This window comes from Pongo abelii, chromosome 15 (assembly GCF_028885655.2).
Source record: "Pongo abelii isolate AG06213 chromosome 15, NHGRI_mPonAbe1-v2.0_pri, whole genome shotgun sequence".
NCBI classification, from domain to species: Eukaryota; Metazoa; Chordata; class Mammalia; order Primates; family Hominidae; genus Pongo; species Pongo abelii.
The window spans coordinates 68,429,013-68,449,824 of record NC_072000.2 but is presented as its reverse complement, the minus strand read 5'-3'; the positions used below and the strand labels follow the sequence as shown (position 1 = coordinate 68,449,824).

Here is a 20,812-nt window from a genome sequence, read left to right as displayed (position 1 = left end):
TCGTGAGGCTGAGGCAGGAGAATCACTAGAACCTGGGAGGCAGGAGGTTGCAGTGAGCCGAGATCACGCCACTGCACTCCAGCCTGGGTGACAGAGTGAGACCCTGTCTCAAAAACAAAGACAAAACCAAAACAAAACAAAACTGAGAAACTGAGAAGCAACACATTGATAAGTGACACAGTTACACTGGTCAGTCACTTCAGCTAATACCCATTGTTTTTTATTATTGGAGATTCATAATGTGTTTTCTTTCCTTTAAAAACTTATTTTTTTTCAGAAATGGTAATTTCTCTCTTTTTTTTTTTTTTTTTTTTTTTGAGACAGGGTCTCACTCTATCACCCAGGCTAGAGTGCAGTGGCACGATCTCTGCTCACTACAACCTCTGCCTCCTGGGTTTGAGCAATCCCACCTCAGCCTCTTGAGTAGCTGGGACAACAGGCACATGCTACCATTCCTGGCTAATTTTTAGTAGAGACGGGGTTTCACCATGTTGCCCAGGCTGGTCTCGAACTCCTGACCTCAAGTAATCCGCCCACCTCAGCCTCCTAAAGTATTGGGATTACAGGCGTGAGCCACTACGCTTGGCCTCATAGCGTATTTTAATATTGGTTGAGACTAGCCTTGCTCATTGATCTTCTCTTTTAGCGTTTACTTGGTTATTCTTGCTTATTTTTCCATAAGAACTTTCATTTTTATTTAATCCTGTGTTTTTTGGTTTTAAAGACTATTTTATAATAAATTTTCATGATTAAACTCTTGTGCTTAAACTCTTGATTAAACAAACAAGCAATGAAGAGATGAATGAAGCAGAAAATGTGAGTTTCATGCCTCACATTCCCACTCCTCTGAGGTTAATATTTTCATGTATATTTTTCAGGATGTATTTGTACTCTTATACAAATGTATGTATTTTTTTAATGAAAATATTTAAATTTTCATAGTTACACCTGTAGCTCTAACTAACTTGGCAATATCTTCTGTGTTTCTTTACAGCCATTATACTTGCCCACGAATCTTTGAGAACATTATAATGACCTTTGTGCCTCTTCTTGCAAGGTGTTTTCTCAGCTGTTAAGACATGGATATAAAAAACTCACCATCTAGCCTTAATTCTCCTTCCTCCTACAACTGCAGTCAATCCATCTTACCCCTGGAGCATGGCTCCATATACATACCTTCTTCCTATGTAGAGAGCCACCATGAATATCCAGCCATGACATTCTATAGCCCTGCTGTGATGAATTACAGCATTCCCAGCAATGTCACTAACTTGGAAGGTGGTGGGCCTGGTCGGCAGACCACAAGCCCAAATGTGTTGTGGCCAACACCTGGGCACCTTTCTCCTTTAGCGGTCCATCGCCAGTTATCACATCTGTATGCAGAACCTCAAAAGAGTCCCTGGTGTGAAGCAAGATCACTAGAACACACCTTACCTGTAAACAGGTAAGTCCAGTCTTCATTCTGAATTATAGTTGCTGGCCATTTCTCAAATCACTTTATGGTTTAGTGAGAAGGAAATAATATGTTAGACAAGGTCTTTATTTTATTAATTACATAGTTTACTTACAGCACCCAAAACACAGGATGCCCTGTTCTATTCTGATATTTTAGTTCTCTTTAAAAAGTGGTATGTGTACATCAGTGTTGTGGGGAGGATTTGCTATCATGACTATTGTCTTTATACAGTAAAGACTGAACTTAAGTCACTCTTTTTCTTTTTTTGAGAGAGGGTCTCGCTCTGTCACTCAGACTGGAGTATAATGGCACGATCTCGGCTCACTGCAACCTTCACCTCCTGGGTTCAAGCAATTCTCGTGCCTTAGTCTCCCGAGTAGCTGGGATTACAGGCGCATGCCACCCCACCCAGCTCATTTTTTTTTTTTTTTTGTATTTTTAGTAGAGACAGGGTTTCACCATGTTGGCCAGGCTGGTCTTGAACTCCTGACCTCAAATGATCCGCCTGCCTTGGCCTCCCAAAGTGCTGTGATTACAGACGTGATGAACACTGTGCCTGGTCTGAACTTAAGTCACTCTTAATGGAGTTATTTGGATTTGAAAAATGAATTTTTACTTTACTTTCAGTTTTAAAGTCTTATAGTGAAACCACAATTTAATGTTCATGACAAATTGTTTGCAGGGTAAAAGTAACTGGTAGTATTACAACTTAAATGAAATTCTAGACATGCGAAGCCTGAAAAGACAGATGATTGGTATAAGCTTTTTAACCATGAACTAAAATAATAACATTATATAAAGATTGGTGGAAACTATTGAAGTGTAGGCTTCAGTTGACATTCCCTGAAGTTAAAAAGGATATGTGTACTCTTTAAATGCAAGGCAACATAATGGATTATTTCCATCTAATTATTAATATTTCTAATGATAATCATAGGTATGAAGGGAAGGGATGATATAATGAGAAAGGAGAGGGGGAGATAAACATCTAAAATAAAGTACTAAGGGCATATTGGATATTGAAATTCGTTACTTTCAAATATTATCATAAAACTTTGAGCCAGTAACATTGCACCATTTTCTTCTTTTAAAAACATTTTACTCATTGGTAAAATAAAGAGAATATAAACATTGTGGATAACTTTTTTAAAGTAATGGTTTGTTTTTTTTTTCTTCTTTAAAGGAAGACATTTTGTTTCTGAGCATGAATTATAAACAAAGTTCTGCTAATTTTTGGGCAAATTAATCCATGATATAATTACCTTCATTTATAAATCAATAATACCTTTACCATTCCCTTTCCAAAAGAACCATGCCCTGGCAACATCAGGAACTAGCCAGATGTGTTTTGGGGGCTGCCTGGGGCTCCCTTGTTAGACTCTCCATTCCTTTATGAACCTCTTGCCTGTGGTCCAGCTTGAGCCTCTGTTTCCTTCCAAGCCTTTCCAGGCCAGGCACTTGCTTGTTCTCTCCCTTCTCTTCTCTTCCCCCTTTTTCTTGTCTCACATTCATCTCGAGGTAACTTAAAGTCCATTTGTTATTCCTCTTAAAGTTATTTTTATTTTATTTTTTTGAGATGGAGTCTCACTCTGTTGCCCAGGCTGGAGTGCAGTGGCACAGTCTTGGCTCACTGCAACCTCTGCCTCCCGGGTTCAAGCAATCTCCTGCTTCATCCTCCAAAGTAGCTGGGATTACAGGTGTGCACCACCATGTCTGGCTAATTTTTGTATTTTTAGTAGAGATAGGGTTTCACCTTGTTGGCCAAGCTGGTCTCGAACTTCTGGCCTCAGGTGATAGGCCCACCTTGGCTCCCCAATGTGCTAGGATTACAGGCATATGAACCATTGCACCCAACCTGAAAGTTATTTTAAATCTAGACCTTTATCTGAAATTGCAGAGTGTGAGATGTTTGTTCTCCATTTAAATGGGAACTTCAAATGTCTGAAGGGAATGACTGATGTTTGGAAGTGGTTGAATGCCTTCACACCCATCCATGCAGCATTTGTGAACTCTAGTAACTACAGAAGACCAATGCATATCCTGCCTGTAGTTCAGACTTGTGGGTAAGATTTGATCTGGCCACTCCTTTCATTACACTTAGATATATCCCCCACCCCATGGCTATGACTGGTCTTCTGCAGTGACAAATGCTCATCAGCATCACATGGATGGGCATAAACTCACCTACTCACTTTCAAACATTAGTCATTCCCCACAGCGTGGCTCTTTGTAGATAAGATATCAGTATCAAAAGCTTTGCTGTATCAGATTTCCGGGAATATATTTACCAGGAACCCTGGAGGAAAAAGAGATTAAATTAGGCAATGTTCATGCTATTTTTTTTTTTTCCTAGAAAGCCCTTCCTTTCCCTTTTATGCTCTGTTCAATGGATATTTTCTTTGCTCCCTAGAGAGACACTGAAAAGGAAGGTTAGTGGGAACCATTGCGCCAGTCCTGTTACTGGTCCAAGTTCAAAGAGGGACGCTCACTTCTGCGCTGTCTGCAGCGATTACGCATCGGGATATCACTATGGAGTCTGGTCGTGTGAAGGATGTAAGGCCTTTTTTAAAAGAAGCATTCAAGGTACAAGAGAATTGTTAATTGCTTCTTTAGTTTCCTACTTTTGCTTTCAAACAATTTTGCAGAGATGACTTGGCAGAAATGTCACCACTGGCCTGTTTGGCACACAAAGTATTGATGAGCAGTTCAGAGGATCATGTGTGTTTGGAAGTGGGTTGGGTGGTGGGGTGGAATTGCGGATTTCTACCCCAGAACCCCAAGATTATACAGCCAACTCGAATGGGTCTTAACCCTGCTTCACCTACATGGGTGTTGGATAGAAGACATCGAGTTACAACCTTATAAAGATGTCTCTTGGAAAAAATGTGCTCACAAGGAGTTGCAAAGATTGTTTCTTTCTTTTACTTAAATTTAATATATAGTATGCTTAACAGTCTTGATGGTGGGCTGGCTCCTGAGGAAGAGAGAATAAACACATTTTATGGAAATGGTCAGAAATCAGGAATTCAGCTACAGTGGACTTTGAGAATTGATCTAGACACATTTCTTCCTCTAGGCGAGGAGGGTCTCAGTTCACAATCCCCTTGTTTTCTGGGCTGGGTTTAGATTATTTCCCTAACTTTCTCTAAATTCCTTCTGGATTTTTTTTTAAATCAACTTGTTGATGAAAAGAATCAAAACTCTGTAAAATATTTGAAGAGATTTATTCTGAGCCAAATATGAGTGACAAATGGCCTGTGACACAGCCCTCAGGAGATCTGAGAACATGTGTCCAAGGCAGTCAGGCCAGAACGTGGTCTTATACATTTTAGGGAGACAAGGCATTAATCGATGCATGTAAGATGTACATTGATTCGGCCTGAAAAAGCAGGACAACTGAAAGCAGGTGCTTCCAAGTCACAGGCAGTTCAAAGATTTTCTGATTGGCAATTGATTGAAAGAATTATTATCAATAGGAAGCAATGACTGGGTTACAATAAGGGATTGTGGAGACCGAGGTTTTATCATGCAGATGAAGCCTCCAGGTAGCAGGCTTCAGAGAGAATAGATTGTAAATGTTTCTTAGGGGACTTAAAGGGTCTGTTCTATCAGTGATTCCAAAAGGGGAGGGAGGGTATGATGAACCATGTCTGGCTCCCTCCTCCCATCATTTTTCAGGTTAACTTTATAATGCCCTTGGCCAAGAGGAGGGACCCATTCAGACGGTTGAGGGGCCACAGAATTTTATTTTTTGGTTTATAAACTTCAAGTTGTGCACCCCTGATTTCAAGGCCAGTCAGCCCATCTCCCTGCATGTGTCTTTGCTACACTCCGTCTCCCGTGCCAGCCCTGATTTGCTGAAGTCACTTTCTTGCTTACTTTTGTTTTCTCTATTTGCCCCATAACCTGTCCCTCAATCACTCCCTCCCAGGCAACACCCTATGTTTCCATCTGAAAGCTCCCTTCCTTTTTCTATCAAAGCCCCAATGTTTTGTTCTTTGCCAGTTAAGAAAAGCAACGTTGAGGGAAATTCATACTGTGTAAATGGCAAATAGCAATTTACTAAATTAACTCACCCATTGGTAACTCTAAGAGGATGTTTTACCTCAAGCAGAGAAATGCTGATAGAATCCAGGTTATGGTGAGGCGTGAAATGTCGGTAAAGAGTCACCTTCCTACCTGTCCCATGAAATTCACCCTGTACGAATGACAGCCTCTTTGTCCTGGATTTTATAATTATTAGCTCTGTGACTTCACCTCCTAGCCTATTTCCTCCTCTGTGAAATGGAGATACTCATAGGGATTTTCTAAAGATGAAATAAGGTTGAGTATATGAAAACATACTCAGTGCTCAAATATTTTATTTGTGACAAGCTTAACAGTAGATTTAAGGCCAAGTCCAGCTCCTGGCTATATGATAAGAACAATATAGATTTTCTGAAATTCTGAACTGAATTCTTGATATAATGACTATTTTCTATCTTGCTGAGTTTCTAGGATTTTACCCCTTAAGAATGTTTGGATGTATTACTACTAACCATATCTTTTAAAAAGAGATCCTTCTTTTTTTTTTGCTGTTGGGGAAACATCTGTCTGCTTGAAACATCTTTGACCTCTGAGACTACAATTAATAATAATTGAAAGTAAATTTCCTTTGCTTCTCTGTTGTTTCTTCCTTCCTGCTGCATCAGACAAGAATGTCAAATTCTAAATGTGCAAAGAGGAAAGAGTTAAAGCTCTTACAGTTGTACAGTTGTAGTGCCTAAATGATCCTTTCTTTGCATGTTTCCTGTCTTTGATATAAGTGCATTACAGTAACTGAAAGTGGCCACTCATTTTTAAAATTGTCTCAAATAGGCCACGGTGGTACAGTATTGAGAAATTCCTTGCATGTAACTTTTTTTTTTTGGAGACAGAGTCTCACTCTGTCGCCCAGGCTGGAGTGCAGTTGCACAATCTCGTCTCACTGCAAGCTCCGCCTCCCGGATTCACACCATTCTCCTGCCTCAGCCTCCCAAGTAGCTGGGATTACAGGAGCCGGCCACCACGCCCTGCTAATTTTTTGTATTTTTAGTAGAGACGGGGTTTCGGCATGTTAGCCAGGATGGTCTCGATCTCCTGACCTCGTGATCTGCCCACCTCGGCCTTCCAAAGTGCTGGGATTACAGGTGTGAGCCACCGCACCCGGCCCATTCTTATGTTTTTTATAATTTTAAACTTGTTTTGCTAACTTGATTTATAAGCTAATTGACCACATCTTAGTCATGTACCTGTCCCCTTCACTGTACAAATGCACTGAAGCTGTGTTGTGCTTGCTGTTCCATTGATACTTTGTTGGCTTCTTCACACAATGAGTTGCGTCAGAGTGATAAGCGCTGTTGTTTCTCTACTGGGTTATGGAGCACAGAGGAAGGAGGACATAGGGAGAAGGACCTCATCACTTCATCTGGTCCAGATGAAGGCATGGCTTAATTTTCTAGCTTATCCTTTACTTTTTGTTCTCTTTCCTATTGGTGTTCATTTAACAAATATTTATTGAGCATTGTACCAGGCTCTATGGATACAGTGGTGAACAAGACAATAGATTATAGATTCCATGAGGGTAAGGATTTTTGTCCATTTTGTTCACTAGTGGCACTGAACAATTCCTTGAATATGATTTTTCAAAATTAATTGGGCTTATACACAGAGTTCTGTATCATTTTTCACTTAATATTGTCTTGTAAGCATTTCTGTTGTTAAATTTCCAGAGACCCTTTTCACAACTGTACAACTGTTTAATATTCTATCTTATGATCAGATTTAATTTATTTAACTCTTTGTTGTTGAAGACCCTATCAATTATTTTCATCGTTTTAATGCTATGGTTACTTTATTTGTTTATGAAGTTTTGAAAAAAATAATAGTTTCTCTGGATATATTTTTAGAACAAATCTGTGGGGTCTGAGTGTATTAATGTTTAAAGTTCTTGACAGATGTTTTCAAGTGTTCAAGTCTTAAGAAGGTTGTACAGACTTGCTCTTCTACCAGCAGTGTGAGTGTCGTTTTTACCAACTTCTTGGTAGCATTGACTCTTACCAAAAAGAAAAAAACCTTGCTACATTGATAGGTGATGTATGGTATCTTTTGGTTTTAATTTGCTTCTCTTTATTAGTGAGGTAAACGTTTTCTCATAAATCTATCTGCCATTTGTATTTTCTCTTTTATCTTCTTTATTCAGAGCTATTGCCCATTTTTATATTGGGTTCTGACATTTGCCTGATAAATTTATTGTGTGCTTTATATATTAACCTATTATTACATGTATGACAAATATTTTTTCCACTTGACTCTGATTTTGATATGCAGAAATATTTAATCTTTAAATAGTCAAATATTACCAACTTTGATAGTTTCATGTATAGTTTTTAAGCCTAAAAAAAGTCCTTTCATATCCAGGCATTATATAAACTTTTGCGCATATTTTGTTATTTAATAGTTTGTTTTTACATTTTATTATTTAATTCAAAAGGAATTTATTTTGGCAAACTGAATGAAATAACCAAATGTATTTATCTCTAATTAATTTTCTCCACATCATTTTACTGAATAAATCCATTCATTTTTCATTGATTTAAAATATGGGAGTCAATTTTTAAAAGTTGAGTTTGAGATATAATTTGCATACAATAAAATTTACCTACTTTCATTGTATGGGTTTATGAGTTTTGAAAATACGTGTAGTTATGCAACCACCACCGTAATTAAGATATGAATGTTATTATCACCCCCCAGAATTTGCTCATGTCCATTGCAACCCATTTCTTCTGAATTTCCCAGACTCTGGGAATCACTGGTCTGTTTTCTGTCTCTCTAGTTTTGCCTTTTTGAGAATGTCATACTGTATTTCAGTTTAGCTTTTTACTTATGATGCTTTTGAGATTTATCTGGGTTGTTGCATGTATCAGTAGTTCATTCCTTTTTGTTGCTGAGTAATACTGCAATGTATAGATATATCACTGTTCATTCATTGGCATTGTTTAAAGTTTTGTGCTATTTTGAATAAAACTGCTATGAGCATTCATGCATACCTCTCTGTGCAGACATGATTTTGTTTCACTTGGGGTACCTACATGTAAAACTGCTAGTTGTGTGATAAGTGTATGTTTAACTTTATAAGAAACGAACAAATTGTTCTCGAAAGCGGCTGGGCCACTTTGCATTCTTGACAACAATGTATGAGAGATTTCCTGTTGCTTTACATCTTTGCCAAAACTGGATATTGTCAGTCTTTTCAATTTTTGCCCTTGTAATGGGCATGCAGTAGCATCTCATTGTGGTTTTAATTTGCATTTCCCTGATGATGATTTTGTGCATCTCTTCGTGTTTCCATTGGATTTTGTTTCTCTACATATGTGTAAATATGATATACAAAGTTCTCATATATACTAGCATTTTATTCTGACTGTTCCATTGATCTCTCTCTTCATTCTTGCATAAGAACTATTTTACATGATTCTACATTATTTGAACTATTACAGTGTTATAATGTATTTCACACCTGCTGGTACAAGTTAAAAAAATGTCCTAGCCATTTTCTCTTGTTTGCTCATAGGAATGTTAGAATGATTTTATTAGATGATCTTTCATATTTAAACTCAAGGATAAAAAAAAAAGTTCTAAAAGCAGCAAGATAAAAGAAACAAGTAACATACAACAGAACTCTGACATCTGGCAGCAGACTTTTCAGTGGAAACTTTATGGGCCAGGAGAGAGGGGCATGACATATTTAAAGTGACAAAAAATTTTTACCTTATAATAGTGTATCCAGTGAAAATATCTTTCAAGCATGAAGGAGAAATAGACTTTCCCAGACAAACAAAAGCAAAGGGATTTCATCAACACTAGAACTGTCCTACAAGACATGCTAAAGGGAGTTCATCAGTCTGAAAGAAATGGATGTTAATGAGCAATAGGAAATCATCTCAAGGTACAAAACTCACTGGTAATAGTAAGTACATAGAAAACCACAGCATAGTATAACACTGTTAATTGTGGTTTGTAAACTCATATTTTGAGTAGAAAGTCTAAAGGAAGAACCAATGAAAAACAATAACTACAACTATTTTTTTTTTTTTTTTTTTTGAGACAGAGTCTCACTCTGTCATCCAGGCTGGAGTGTAGTGGTGCAATCTTGGCTCACTGCAACCTCCGATTCACAGATTCAAGGGATTCTCCTGCCTCAGCCTCCCAAGTAGCTGGGATTACAGACACCCACCATCACGCCTGGCTAATTTTTGTATTTTTAGTAGAGATGGGGTTTCACCATATTGGCCAGGCTGGTCTCGAACTCCTGACCTCAGGAGATCAGCCCGCCTCAGACACATGTAGATTGAAAATAGAGGGATGGAAAAATATTTCATGCAAATGGAAACCAAAAAAGAGCAGGAGTAGCTATACTTAGACCAGACCAAATATAGAGTTCAAGACAAAAACTATAAAAAGAGACAAAAAAGGTCACTAATAATAAAGATGTCAATTCAGCAAGAGAATATAACAATTGTAAATATGTCTGGCGCACACAGATATATAAAGCAAATATTATTAGAGCTAAAGAGAGAGACTAATATGGTAATAGCTGGACAGTTCAACACCCCACTTTCAGCATTGAACAGATCATCCAGACAGAAAATCAACAAAGAAATGTCAGACTTAATCTGCACTAAAGACCAAATGGACCTAATAGATATTTACAGAATATTTCATCCAGTCGCTGCAACATACACATTCTTTTCCTCAGCACATGGATCATTCTGAAGGATATACCATATGTTAGGCCACAAGACAAGTGTTAAAACATTCAAAAAAATTGGAATCAAATCAAGTACCTTCTTTGACCACAATGGAATAAAACTAGAAATCAGTAAAGAATTTTGGAAACTATACAAACATGGAAATTAAACCATATACTTCTGAACAACCAGTGTGTCAATGAAGAAATTAAGGAAATTAAAAATTTCTTGAAACAAATGATAATGGAAACAACATACCAAAACCTGTAGGATACAGTGAAAGCAGTACTAAGAGGAAACTTTATAGCTTAAGTGCCTACATCTAAAAAGTAGAAAAACTTGAAGTAAACAACCTAATGATGTAACTTAAAGAACTAGAAAAGCAAGAGCAAGCTAAACCCAAAATTAATAGAAGAAAAGAAATATTCATAAAAAGATCAAAGCAGAAATAAATGAAATTGAAACCAAGAAAACAACACAAAAGATTGACAAAATATGAAGTTTTTTTGAGAAAATGAACAAACCTGACAAATCTTTAGCCAGACTAATTTTTTTAAAAAAAGAAGAGCCGAATAAAATCAGATGAAAAAGGAGACGTTACAACTGATACCACAGAAATCTAAAGGATCATTATAGGCTAATATAAGCAACTATATGCCAATAATTTGGAAAACCTAGAAGAAATGGATAAATTCCTAGACACATACAACCTGTCAAGATTGAACTATGAAGAAATCTGAAACCTGAACATACCCAGTAACAAGTAACAAGATTGAAGCTGTTATAAAAAGTCTCCCAGCAAGCTGGACACAATGGCTTATACCTATAATCCCAGCACTTTGGGAAGCCAAGGCAGGAGGATCACCTTAACCCAGGAGTTCAAGACTAGCCTGGGCAACACATGGAGATCCCTATCTCTACAAAAAAAAAAAAAAAAAAATTACAAATTAGCCAGGTGTGGTGGTATGCATCTGTAGTCCCAGCTCTTCAGGAGGCTGAGGTGGGAGGATTGCTTGGGACTGGGAAGTCAAGGCTGTGGTAAGCCAAGATTGCACCACTGCATTCTAGCCTGGGTGATGGAGTGTGATCAGGTCTCAAAAAAAAAAAAGTCTCTCAGCAAAGAAAAGCCCAGGACTGATGGCTTCATCCAGAATTTTACCAAACATTTAAAGAAGAACTAATGCCAAGCCTATTCAAACAATTCTGAAAAATAGAGGAGGAGGAGGGAGTAGTTTCAAAATCATTCCATGAGACCAGTATTACCCTGATACCAGAACCAGACAAAGAAACATCAAAAGTATTACCCTGATACCAGAACCAGACAAAGAAACATCAAAAGAATATGACAGAGCAATATCCCCAATGAATATTGATGTAAAAATCCTCAATAAAATACAAACCAAATGCAACAACACATTAAAAAGATTATTCATCGTAACCAGGTGGAATTATATCCCAGGGATGCAAGGATAGTTCAACATATGCAAATTAATTGGATACACCATATCAACAGAATGAAGGTTGAAAACCATATAATTTCAATTGATGCTGAAAAGGCATTTGATAAAATTCAACATCCCTTCATGACAAAAACCCTAAAAAAACTGGGTATAGATGGAATATACCTCAACACAATAGCAGATATATATAACAGACCCACGGCTAGTATCACACTTATTGGGGAAAAACTGAAAGCCTTTCCTCTGTATGGAACATGACAAGGACGCCCACTTTCACCACTGTTATTCAACATAGTACTGGAAGTCCTAGCTAGAGCAATGAGAAAAGAGAAATAAAGGGCATCTAAATTGGAAAGGAAGAAGTCTAATTATCCTAGTTTGCAGATGATCTTATATTTGGAAAAATTGAAAGACTCCACCAAAAAAACTATTAGATCTAATAAATTCAGTAAAGTTGCAGGATCAGTAGCATTTCTATATGCCAACAGCAAACAATCTGAAAAAAAAATCTAAAGTGATCTCATTTACAGTAGCTACAAATAAAATACCTGGAAATTAACTTAACCAAAGAAATGAAAGATCTCTACAATGAAAACTGTAAAACACTGGTGAAAGAAATTGAAGAGGACACAAAAAAATGGAAAGATATTCCATGTTCATGGAATGGAAGAATTAATATGTCCATACTACCCAAAGCAATCTATAGATTCAATGCAATTTTATCAAAATACCAATGACATTTTCACAGAAATAGAAAAAACAACCCTAAAATTTGTATGGAACCACAAAAGATCCAGAATAACCAAAGCTATTCTGAGCAAAAATATCAAAACTGTGGAAGAATCACATTACCTGACTATAAATTATACCATAGAGCTATAGCAACCAAAACAACATGGTACTAGCCTAAAACAGACATAAGGATCAATGGAACAGAAGAGAGAACTCAGAAGCAAATCCATACATCTACAGTTAACTCATTTTTGGCAATAGTCTCATCAATAAATGGTGCTGGGAAAACTGGATATCCATGTACAGAAGAAAACTAGATCCCTCTCACCATATACAAAAATCAAGTCCAGATGGATCAATGACTTAAATCTAAGGCCTCAAACTATGAAACTACTAAAAGAAAACACGGGGAAACTCTCCAGGACATTGGTTGGGGCAAAGATTTCTTGAGTAATAATACCCCAGAAGCACAGGCAACCAAAGCAAAAATGGACAAATGGAATCACATTAAGTTAAAAAACTGCTTGCATGGCAAAGGAACAATCAATGAAGTGAAGAGACAACCCACAGAATGGGAGAAAATATCTGCAAACTACCCATCTGACAAGGGATTAACAATCAGAATATAGAAGGAGCTCAAACAACTCTAGAAAAAAACTAATAATCCAATTTAAAAATGGGCAAAAGATCTGAGTAAACATTTCTCAAAAGAAGATGTACAAATAGCAAATGGGTATATGAAAAGGAGTTCAACATCATTAATTATCAGAGAAATGCAAATCAAAACTACAATGAGATACCATCTTACCCCAAAGTGGCTTATATCCAAAAGATGGGCAATAACAAATGCTAGTGAGGATGTGGAGAAAAGGGAACCCTGGTGTACTGTTGGTCAGATTGTAAATTAGTACAACTACTATGGAGAACAGTTTGAAGTTTCCTCAAAAAACTAAAAACAGAGCTACCATATGATCCAGCAATCCCACTGCTGGGTATGTACCCAAAAGAAAGGAAATCAGTGTATTGAAGAGATGTCTGCACTCCCATGTTTGTTGCAGCACTGTTCACAATAGCCAAGATTTGGAAGAAACTTAAGTGTCCATCCACAGGTGAATATAGATAAAGAAAATGTGGAACACATACACTACTATTCAGCCATAAAATGAATGAGATCCTGTCACTTGCAACAACACAGATGCAACTGGAGGTAATGTTAAGTGAGATAACCAGGCACACAAAGACAAACCTCCCGTTCTCACTTATTTGTGGGAGCTAAAAATGAAAACAATTGCGATGCCTCATGCCAGTAATCCTAGCACTTTTGGAGGTCGAGGCAGGCGGATTGCCTGAGCTCAGGAGTTCAAGACCAGCTTGGGCAACACGGTGAAACCCTCTCTCTACTAAAATACAAAAAATTAGTGGGGTGTGGTGGCACGTGCCTGTAGTCCCAGCTACTCGGGAGACTGAGGCAGGAGAATTGCTTGAACCCGGGAGGTGGAGGTTGCAGTGAGTCGAGATCGTGCCACTGAACTCCAGCCTGGGTGACAGAAAGAGACTCCATCTCCAAAAAAGAAAAAAAAAAAAAAAAAGCAATTGAACTCATGGGGATAAAGTAGAAGGATGGTTGCCAGAGGCTAGAAAGAGTAGTGGGAGTGGGGAAAGTGGGAGTCCCAGCTACATGGGAGGCTGAGATGGGAGGATTGCTTAAGCTCAGGAGGTGGAGGTTGCAGTGAGTTGAGATCACACCACTGCAACTCCAGCCTGGGCAACAGAGGGAGACCTTGTCTTGGAAAAAAAAAATGATGATAAATCAAAGTATTTTAATAAAATTGGGCCATACTAGAGATTTATTGTTTGAAATAAAATATATGAAGTATAGTTAATAATTTAAGTGTAATAGAAGAAAAGGAGCCTAAGAAAGCTTGAAAAACATCATTGTACTTCATATACATCTTCTTTGCTTACATTATAATGAACGATGCTGCAACAAACATGAAAGTGCAGATATCTCTTTGCAACATGAGAGATTCATGTAGATCTAAGAGACTGTGAAGACTGTTTCAATATTGGAGTTACAATTAGGTTTTTAATTACCTCTTCTGGCCAGCTGTGGTGGCTCATGCCTGTAATCCCAGCACTTTGGGAGGCCAAGGCGGGCGGATCACCTGAGGTCAGGAGTTCGAGACCAGACTGGCCAACACGGCCAAACCCCGTCTCTACTAAAAATACAAAAATTAGCTGGGCGTGGTGGTGGGTGCCTGAATCCCAGCTATTTGGGAGGCTGAGGCAGGAGTATCGCTTGAACCCGGGAGGCAGAGGTTGCAGTGAGTCGAGATCGTGCCACTGCACTCTAACCTAGGCAACAGAGGAAGATTCTGTCTCAAAAAATAAATAAATAAAAAATTACCTTTTCATTGTATGCTAATGTGTAGAATTCTGCATGTAACATGTCCAGTTTAAAGAATGATTATAGAGCAAATCCCTGTGTAACCAGCACTCAAACAATGAAATAGAATACAATGGCAGCCCGGAATCCCTCTGGGTGGTCCCTCCTGCCACACCTACTTCCTTCCCTGCAGAGATGGGACAGTCCTCCTTTTTGCCTTCCTTGTTGTGTATGTTTTTATCACCTACATATGCATCCCTAAACAACGCAGGTTGATTTTCTCTGTTTTTGAACTTTACGTGTTCATGTCTTCTACATATACTTTTGCGACTTTTTTCTTTTATGACTTGCTCATTTCATTTATCATTGAGATTCATTTATTCTCAGCACTGAAATTCTGGTTCATTATAGGCTTAATGTAAGATGTTCAGGCCATATTGTTTATTAGAAAGGCACTAAAATGCCCTATTCACTTTCACTTTTGCTTTTCATCTATTTTATAATTTCTATTTCTTAACCCTTTCTCAAACCCATGTAGCTGTTCTCATCCTCCCTACCAACACCCCATCCAGACATCTCTCATTTGCACAACTATAGCAGGCTGCCATCTGGTCTGGCTCATCAGTTTTGCTGCCTCTGATTGGTTCTTCATACTGCATCTGAAATAATTTTTGAAATATAAATATTCTTAGCTCTTCCTTGCATAAAAGAATTAAAAGTACCATTGTCTTAGAGATTGTTATATAACTAACAAGTTCAGACTCTTAGGATTTTTCTACAATGGGCCTTATTTTGTGTACTTCTGTGTCTTTGAGTTATTTAGAGTAGCTCTGCTTCATAAACTTGGTTCTCAGCTTTTGCGGGAGGTCAGGTCTGTTCCACATGTCCCCACGTTCTTCTTGGACCAGTGGCTACCTCACAGGAGCTCAAGAGGCCAAGCCAAACTTTTGGAGCAGCACATCTATTGATATATCATTGGCTATAGAAAGTCCTGTGGTCAAGCCCAATATCAATTGGTAGGGAAGTGTTTGCTCTCTGCGTACTCTAGTACACTGCAGGGTCGCAAGGCTGAGGGAGAGAATGAAGAATTGAGAACAGTAATCCACCACAACTCTTGTCAATAGCAGTACTTTCTGTCATTATTTAGATTGCTAATTTCTTTATTTGTTCTTTTTGTTATTTTATTTGACTATGAATTACCATTAAAATATTATATTAAACCTGAAAGAGGGATATATGTAAAAGAGTATAAGAAGTTGAATTTCATGACTTGATTTACAACTCTTGAGTTCTGTGACTTGGAGCAAATCAATTTAATGTTAGTCTTATTTTCCACATCCAAAGGATAAATTTTTATATCTCTCTTTTGAGAATTCTAAGAATATGCAGAGAATAACATATTAGTCAAAAACCAGGATATTGAAATGTTCCTAGGTCTCCTTTACTCATTAACAAGGTGACAATGTAGCTTGACTTTGGCTTTGTACCTATACTGGTCATTAAGAAGACGTCCCCTATCTCTCAGCTGGAAAGTGTTATCGGTGTTGTTGACCAGGAAGAGATTTAACCAAGAGATCATAGCAATAATCTTTTCTTCCCTCCCACTCTGCTATAGGACATAATGATTATATTTGTCCAGCTACAAATCAGTGTACAATTGATAAAAACCGGCGCAAGAGCTGCCAGGCCTGCCGACTTCGGAAGTGTTACGAAGTGGGAATGGTGAAGTGTGGTGAGTGCTTGCTTCCCTTCTTATTGTATATGGGCCTTGCTAAAAGCCCTGTCCTCTGAGGAACTGGGGACAGGTAGCTGGGAAGAGAGAAGATTTGGGACATAGTAATTAAGTATTTGCCTGTTGTCACATTGGAGGGGGCATTGACTTATCCACAGTCAATGTCATCTGCAGAGGACAGAGCTGGGGTGAATGAGAACAGATTATGGGAGGCAGATTTTGGCCCCAGGTAGAGAAGAACTTTCTACAGTTCAAGTGGTCTGATCGCAGAATAGGCTACCAGATGGGTTAGGGGACTTCTAGCCACTGGAATCCTCAAACAGGGCTGGGTGGCCATCTGTCTGATTTTGAAAAGTCCAGTTCTAAGGATGAAGTCGTGGTAAATGTCCATGGTTAAAACTTGTGACAAGGCCGGGCGCGGTGGCTCAAGCCTGTAATCCCAGCACTTTGGGAGGCCGAGGCGGGTGGATCACGAGGTCAGGAGATCGAGACCACGGTGAAACCCCGTCTCTACTAAAAATATAAAAAATTAGCCGGGTGCGGTGGCGGGCGCCTGTAGTCCCAGCTACTCAGGACGCTGAGGCAGAGAATGGCGTGAACCTGGGAGGCGGAGCTTGCAGTGAGCCGAGATTGAGCCACTGCACTCCAGCCTGGGCGACAGAGGGAGACTCCGTCTCAAAAAAAACAAAACAAAACAAAAAAAACTTGTGACAAAGAAGTAGAATATCTTGTGGGTTACTGGGGTAGCCATGGGGAGACTCACACCTATCCCCTCGTCTAGCTTTCTAGAAGTAGAAAAATATGTAGGAGTCAGCAACATAATGGAACTATGAAAAGTACATACAGCATAGATTTTGTTAGTAATAGGTGTATACATATGTGTATTTAACATATTCATGTACATATATTCACATGTATTTTATGCACTCACATACATTCACATATATTTTATGCACAAAGAAAAGTGAGCACTTTGGTATATAACTGACAAAGATGCCAACACCCAGCTCTCTCCACCTGGCTAGATTTTGGTTCACTTGTCTGTACTCACTTGCTTGTTTATATGTACTCAGAGCAGTTCTGCCTGCACTTATTCTTCTGCTAGCCAGTATTTTACCTGTGGTTAGTTGTAATTTCTCTGTGTAATTATTTGAAAATTTAAAACAAAAATCTATCACTTTACTCTCTGACAATTTTTTTTTTTTTTTTTTTTTGAGATGGAGTCTCGCTCCCAGGCTGGAGCGCAGTGGCCCATTCTCAGCACGCTACAAGCTCTGCCTCCTGGGTTCACATCATTCTCCTGCCTCAGTCTCCCAAGTAGCTGGGACTACAGGCACCCACCACCACGCCTGGCTAATTTTTTTTTTTTTTTTTTTGTATTTTTAGTGGAGACGGGGTTTCACCATGTTAGCCAGGATGGTCTCAATCTCCTGACCTCGTGATCTGCCCGCTTTGGCCTCCCAGAGTGCTGGGATTACAGGTGTGAGCCACCGCACCCGGCCCTCCCTGACAATTTCTTAGTAGCTTTGCCTCGTGAGCATTCTCTGCCCTTTTCTTTTTCTCTGTGTATGTAACAGATGAGAACCCTTAGCTATTATAGTTACAGCAGAAGTTCTCTTCATCTGATCACACTTCTCTGGCTTCCTAGAGTCTCTGATGATCTTCATTTCCTCTGTAGAACATCCTGCCAGTGCCCATAGCCTCACAGTGTGTATTGGTTATTCTCTCAAACACCTAAACATTTCCATTCCCACCGCTTCAGATTATCCTTGTCAGAAACTGGTGGGCTTCTTTTCAAACCTGTTTCTACTCACTGTAATTGTTACATTATAAAATTTAATTAAAATTTACTCAAACATATTATGAATAGGAAAAGACAAGTTTGGTTTTTTTCTGTGAAAGTTTAGTTAAGGCCGGGCGCGGTGGCTCACGTCAGTAATCCCAGCACTTTGGGAGGCCGAGGCATGCAAATCATGAGGTCAAGACATCAAGACCATCCTGATCAACAGGGTGAAACCTTGTCTCTACTAAAAATACAAAGATTAGCCAGGCGTGGTGGCATGTGCCTGTAGTCCCAGCTACTTGGGAGGCTGAGGCAGGAGAATAGTTTGAACCTGGGAGGTGGAGCTTGCAGTGAGCCGAGATCATGCCACTGCACTCCAGCCTGGTGACAGAGCGAGACTCTGTCTGGGGGCGGGGGGAGGAGGAAGTTTAGTTGAAAGTTTTGAATAAAATCTTAAAGGACCAATAGCTATTGAGAATAGGTATGGGTGAGACTGGGGAAAAAAAAAACCATAAACCTTGGGAGATCCTGAATTCAGAATTCCTTAGAAGTATCTAGGTTCTTGCTCTGTTTTTGTTTTAAAGAGGCTGAAACTGAAAATCCAGAGATAATATCTTATGTGTATGTTTATGCAGAAAAGTGACTTTGTCTAATTGGCCCAGATGTTTAAAGAGAAAGCCTTGGCACTCTGACAAAAGATTGCAAATAAATGTTTTAAGCTTTAAGTTAAACTATTTTAAAGTGAGTATGTGTGTGTGTTTAAAAAATGATTTCCAACTTAGTCTTAAGAATGCTTTTATTATACTAGGATCCGTTGCACAGCTATAGCCCTCATGGCTCAAGGCAGTGTATGCAGGGAAGAGCATGGAGGTTGGACCCTATAGAGTCTACGTTTCATTTTCGTTTCATCACTTCTTGCTGACTGTAACTGTGCTCAAACTACTGAATCACCTCTTTGGCCCTCGGTTTTCATACCTCTGAACAGAGATATCTGCTTCACTTGGTTTTGTGAAAAATAAGTATGAAAACACATATGAAGACTTAGCACAATATCTGACACTCAATTTTAGTTTTCCTTCCATTCTCTCTCCTTCCTTGAAAAGCTCATATGAGTTTTGATACAACACCGTTTCATGAGACAGAGTACAGAGGGATAGTTAAAGAAGCTTTCATAGAAAAGGGAATGAGAGAAAGGTTGTTGTATTTAGCCAGAAAGTCTAAGAAAAGACTGTATTCTCTTTGGAGATTACGGAAGAAATGAGATGGGTTGTTGCACATATACAATGGGATATTTTGCCCTTCACTGACCATAGGGAAAGACCATTAGAGATGAACTTTCTTAACTCTGTCTCTCTCATTTCCCATTACTCTTCTTATCTGCCTTCCCCAAAACCCTCTATGCATGCTTTTACTTCTATCAGGTCTTGGAGGATTAGAGATTCTACCTGCTTGTTGGATCCTCCTGCACCATCCTGCTTCTTTTATTTTGAAACCATGTAGTCTGTTATCACCTTTTTCTTCTGAATTTCTGATCTTGTCTTTTCTGCTGAAGTATGGATGTGGTCATATAATGGTAGGACAACACCCACCTAGACTAACTTTATGGATGAAACTTCATTATAAGGATACACTGAAATGTAAGGAGTCAGGAAATCCATCTGAATAGCCATGTATTTGGCCTATATCCCCGTGTTGGGACAATAGCTCAACATATTTTGGGTGCCATATCTTTATACACCTGCTGTATACTCTTCTATGAAAGGGATTTGATAGGTAGGTACTATAAAATAGTGGTTAAAAGCACCAGCTCTGGATTTAGGCTACTGCTTGGGTTTAGATCCTGCTTCTGCTATTTTCTAGTTGTGCCATCTTAGACAAGTTATTTGAGCTTATGTTTGGTTCCTCTTCTGCACATTGGAGACAGTCATAGATTGTGTACTGTAGGGTAGCTGTCAGGATATGTGCAATATGCAATGCCTGGTGCATAGAAGCTTCCAGTAGACATTAGCTGCCATTAGTGTCATTTATCACTACTATCATCATCATCTTTGGCTGGGGCTATTTACCACTGCCTAATATGGAGCACTCGATTTGGTGGAGCTGCTCATTAAGCTCACTCAGAGGCAGCTGCCTAGGTTACAGTGTCAAAGCCACAACACTAGAAACATCCTGGATAGAAAAATGAGTTCCTTGTCAAGGGCTTTATTTATTGAGTCTAGAACCCCCAGAATTCACTACAGGATCTAGAATGTTAGACTTTGTCAGTAAAAATTTGTCAAGTAAATTTGAACATATGAATTCAAAATCTCTCACTTTGGGTATGTAAAGGGTATATAAATCTGTTTTGTAAATTCCTTATCCTTATATACTGTACAAAAGAAAAATGTGTGATCAGAAAGGTGCTTTTTTGTTTTTTTGAGACAGGGTATCACTCTGCTGCAGCCCAGGCTGGAGTGCAGTGGCGCAATCTTGGCTTACTCCAACTTTGACCT

General features: G+C 38.8%; 1 protein-coding gene across 1 annotated transcript in view; it reads left to right on the top strand.

The window, feature by feature from the left end:
• The first annotated feature begins 994 nt into the window (after positions 1 to 994).
• ESR2 (estrogen receptor 2) overlaps positions 995 to 20,812 on the top strand; it is a 53,363-nt gene continuing 33,545 nt past the window's right edge. Inside the window, exons 1-3 of the mRNA XM_024231365.3 lie at positions 995 to 1,444; positions 3,867 to 4,039; positions 16,421 to 16,537. Coding sequence (XP_024087133.1) covers positions 1,080 to 1,444; positions 3,867 to 4,039; positions 16,421 to 16,537 — 655 coding nt within the window. The 5' untranslated portion in view covers positions 995 to 1,079. The remainder of the gene's footprint in view (positions 1,445 to 3,866; positions 4,040 to 16,420; positions 16,538 to 20,812) is intronic.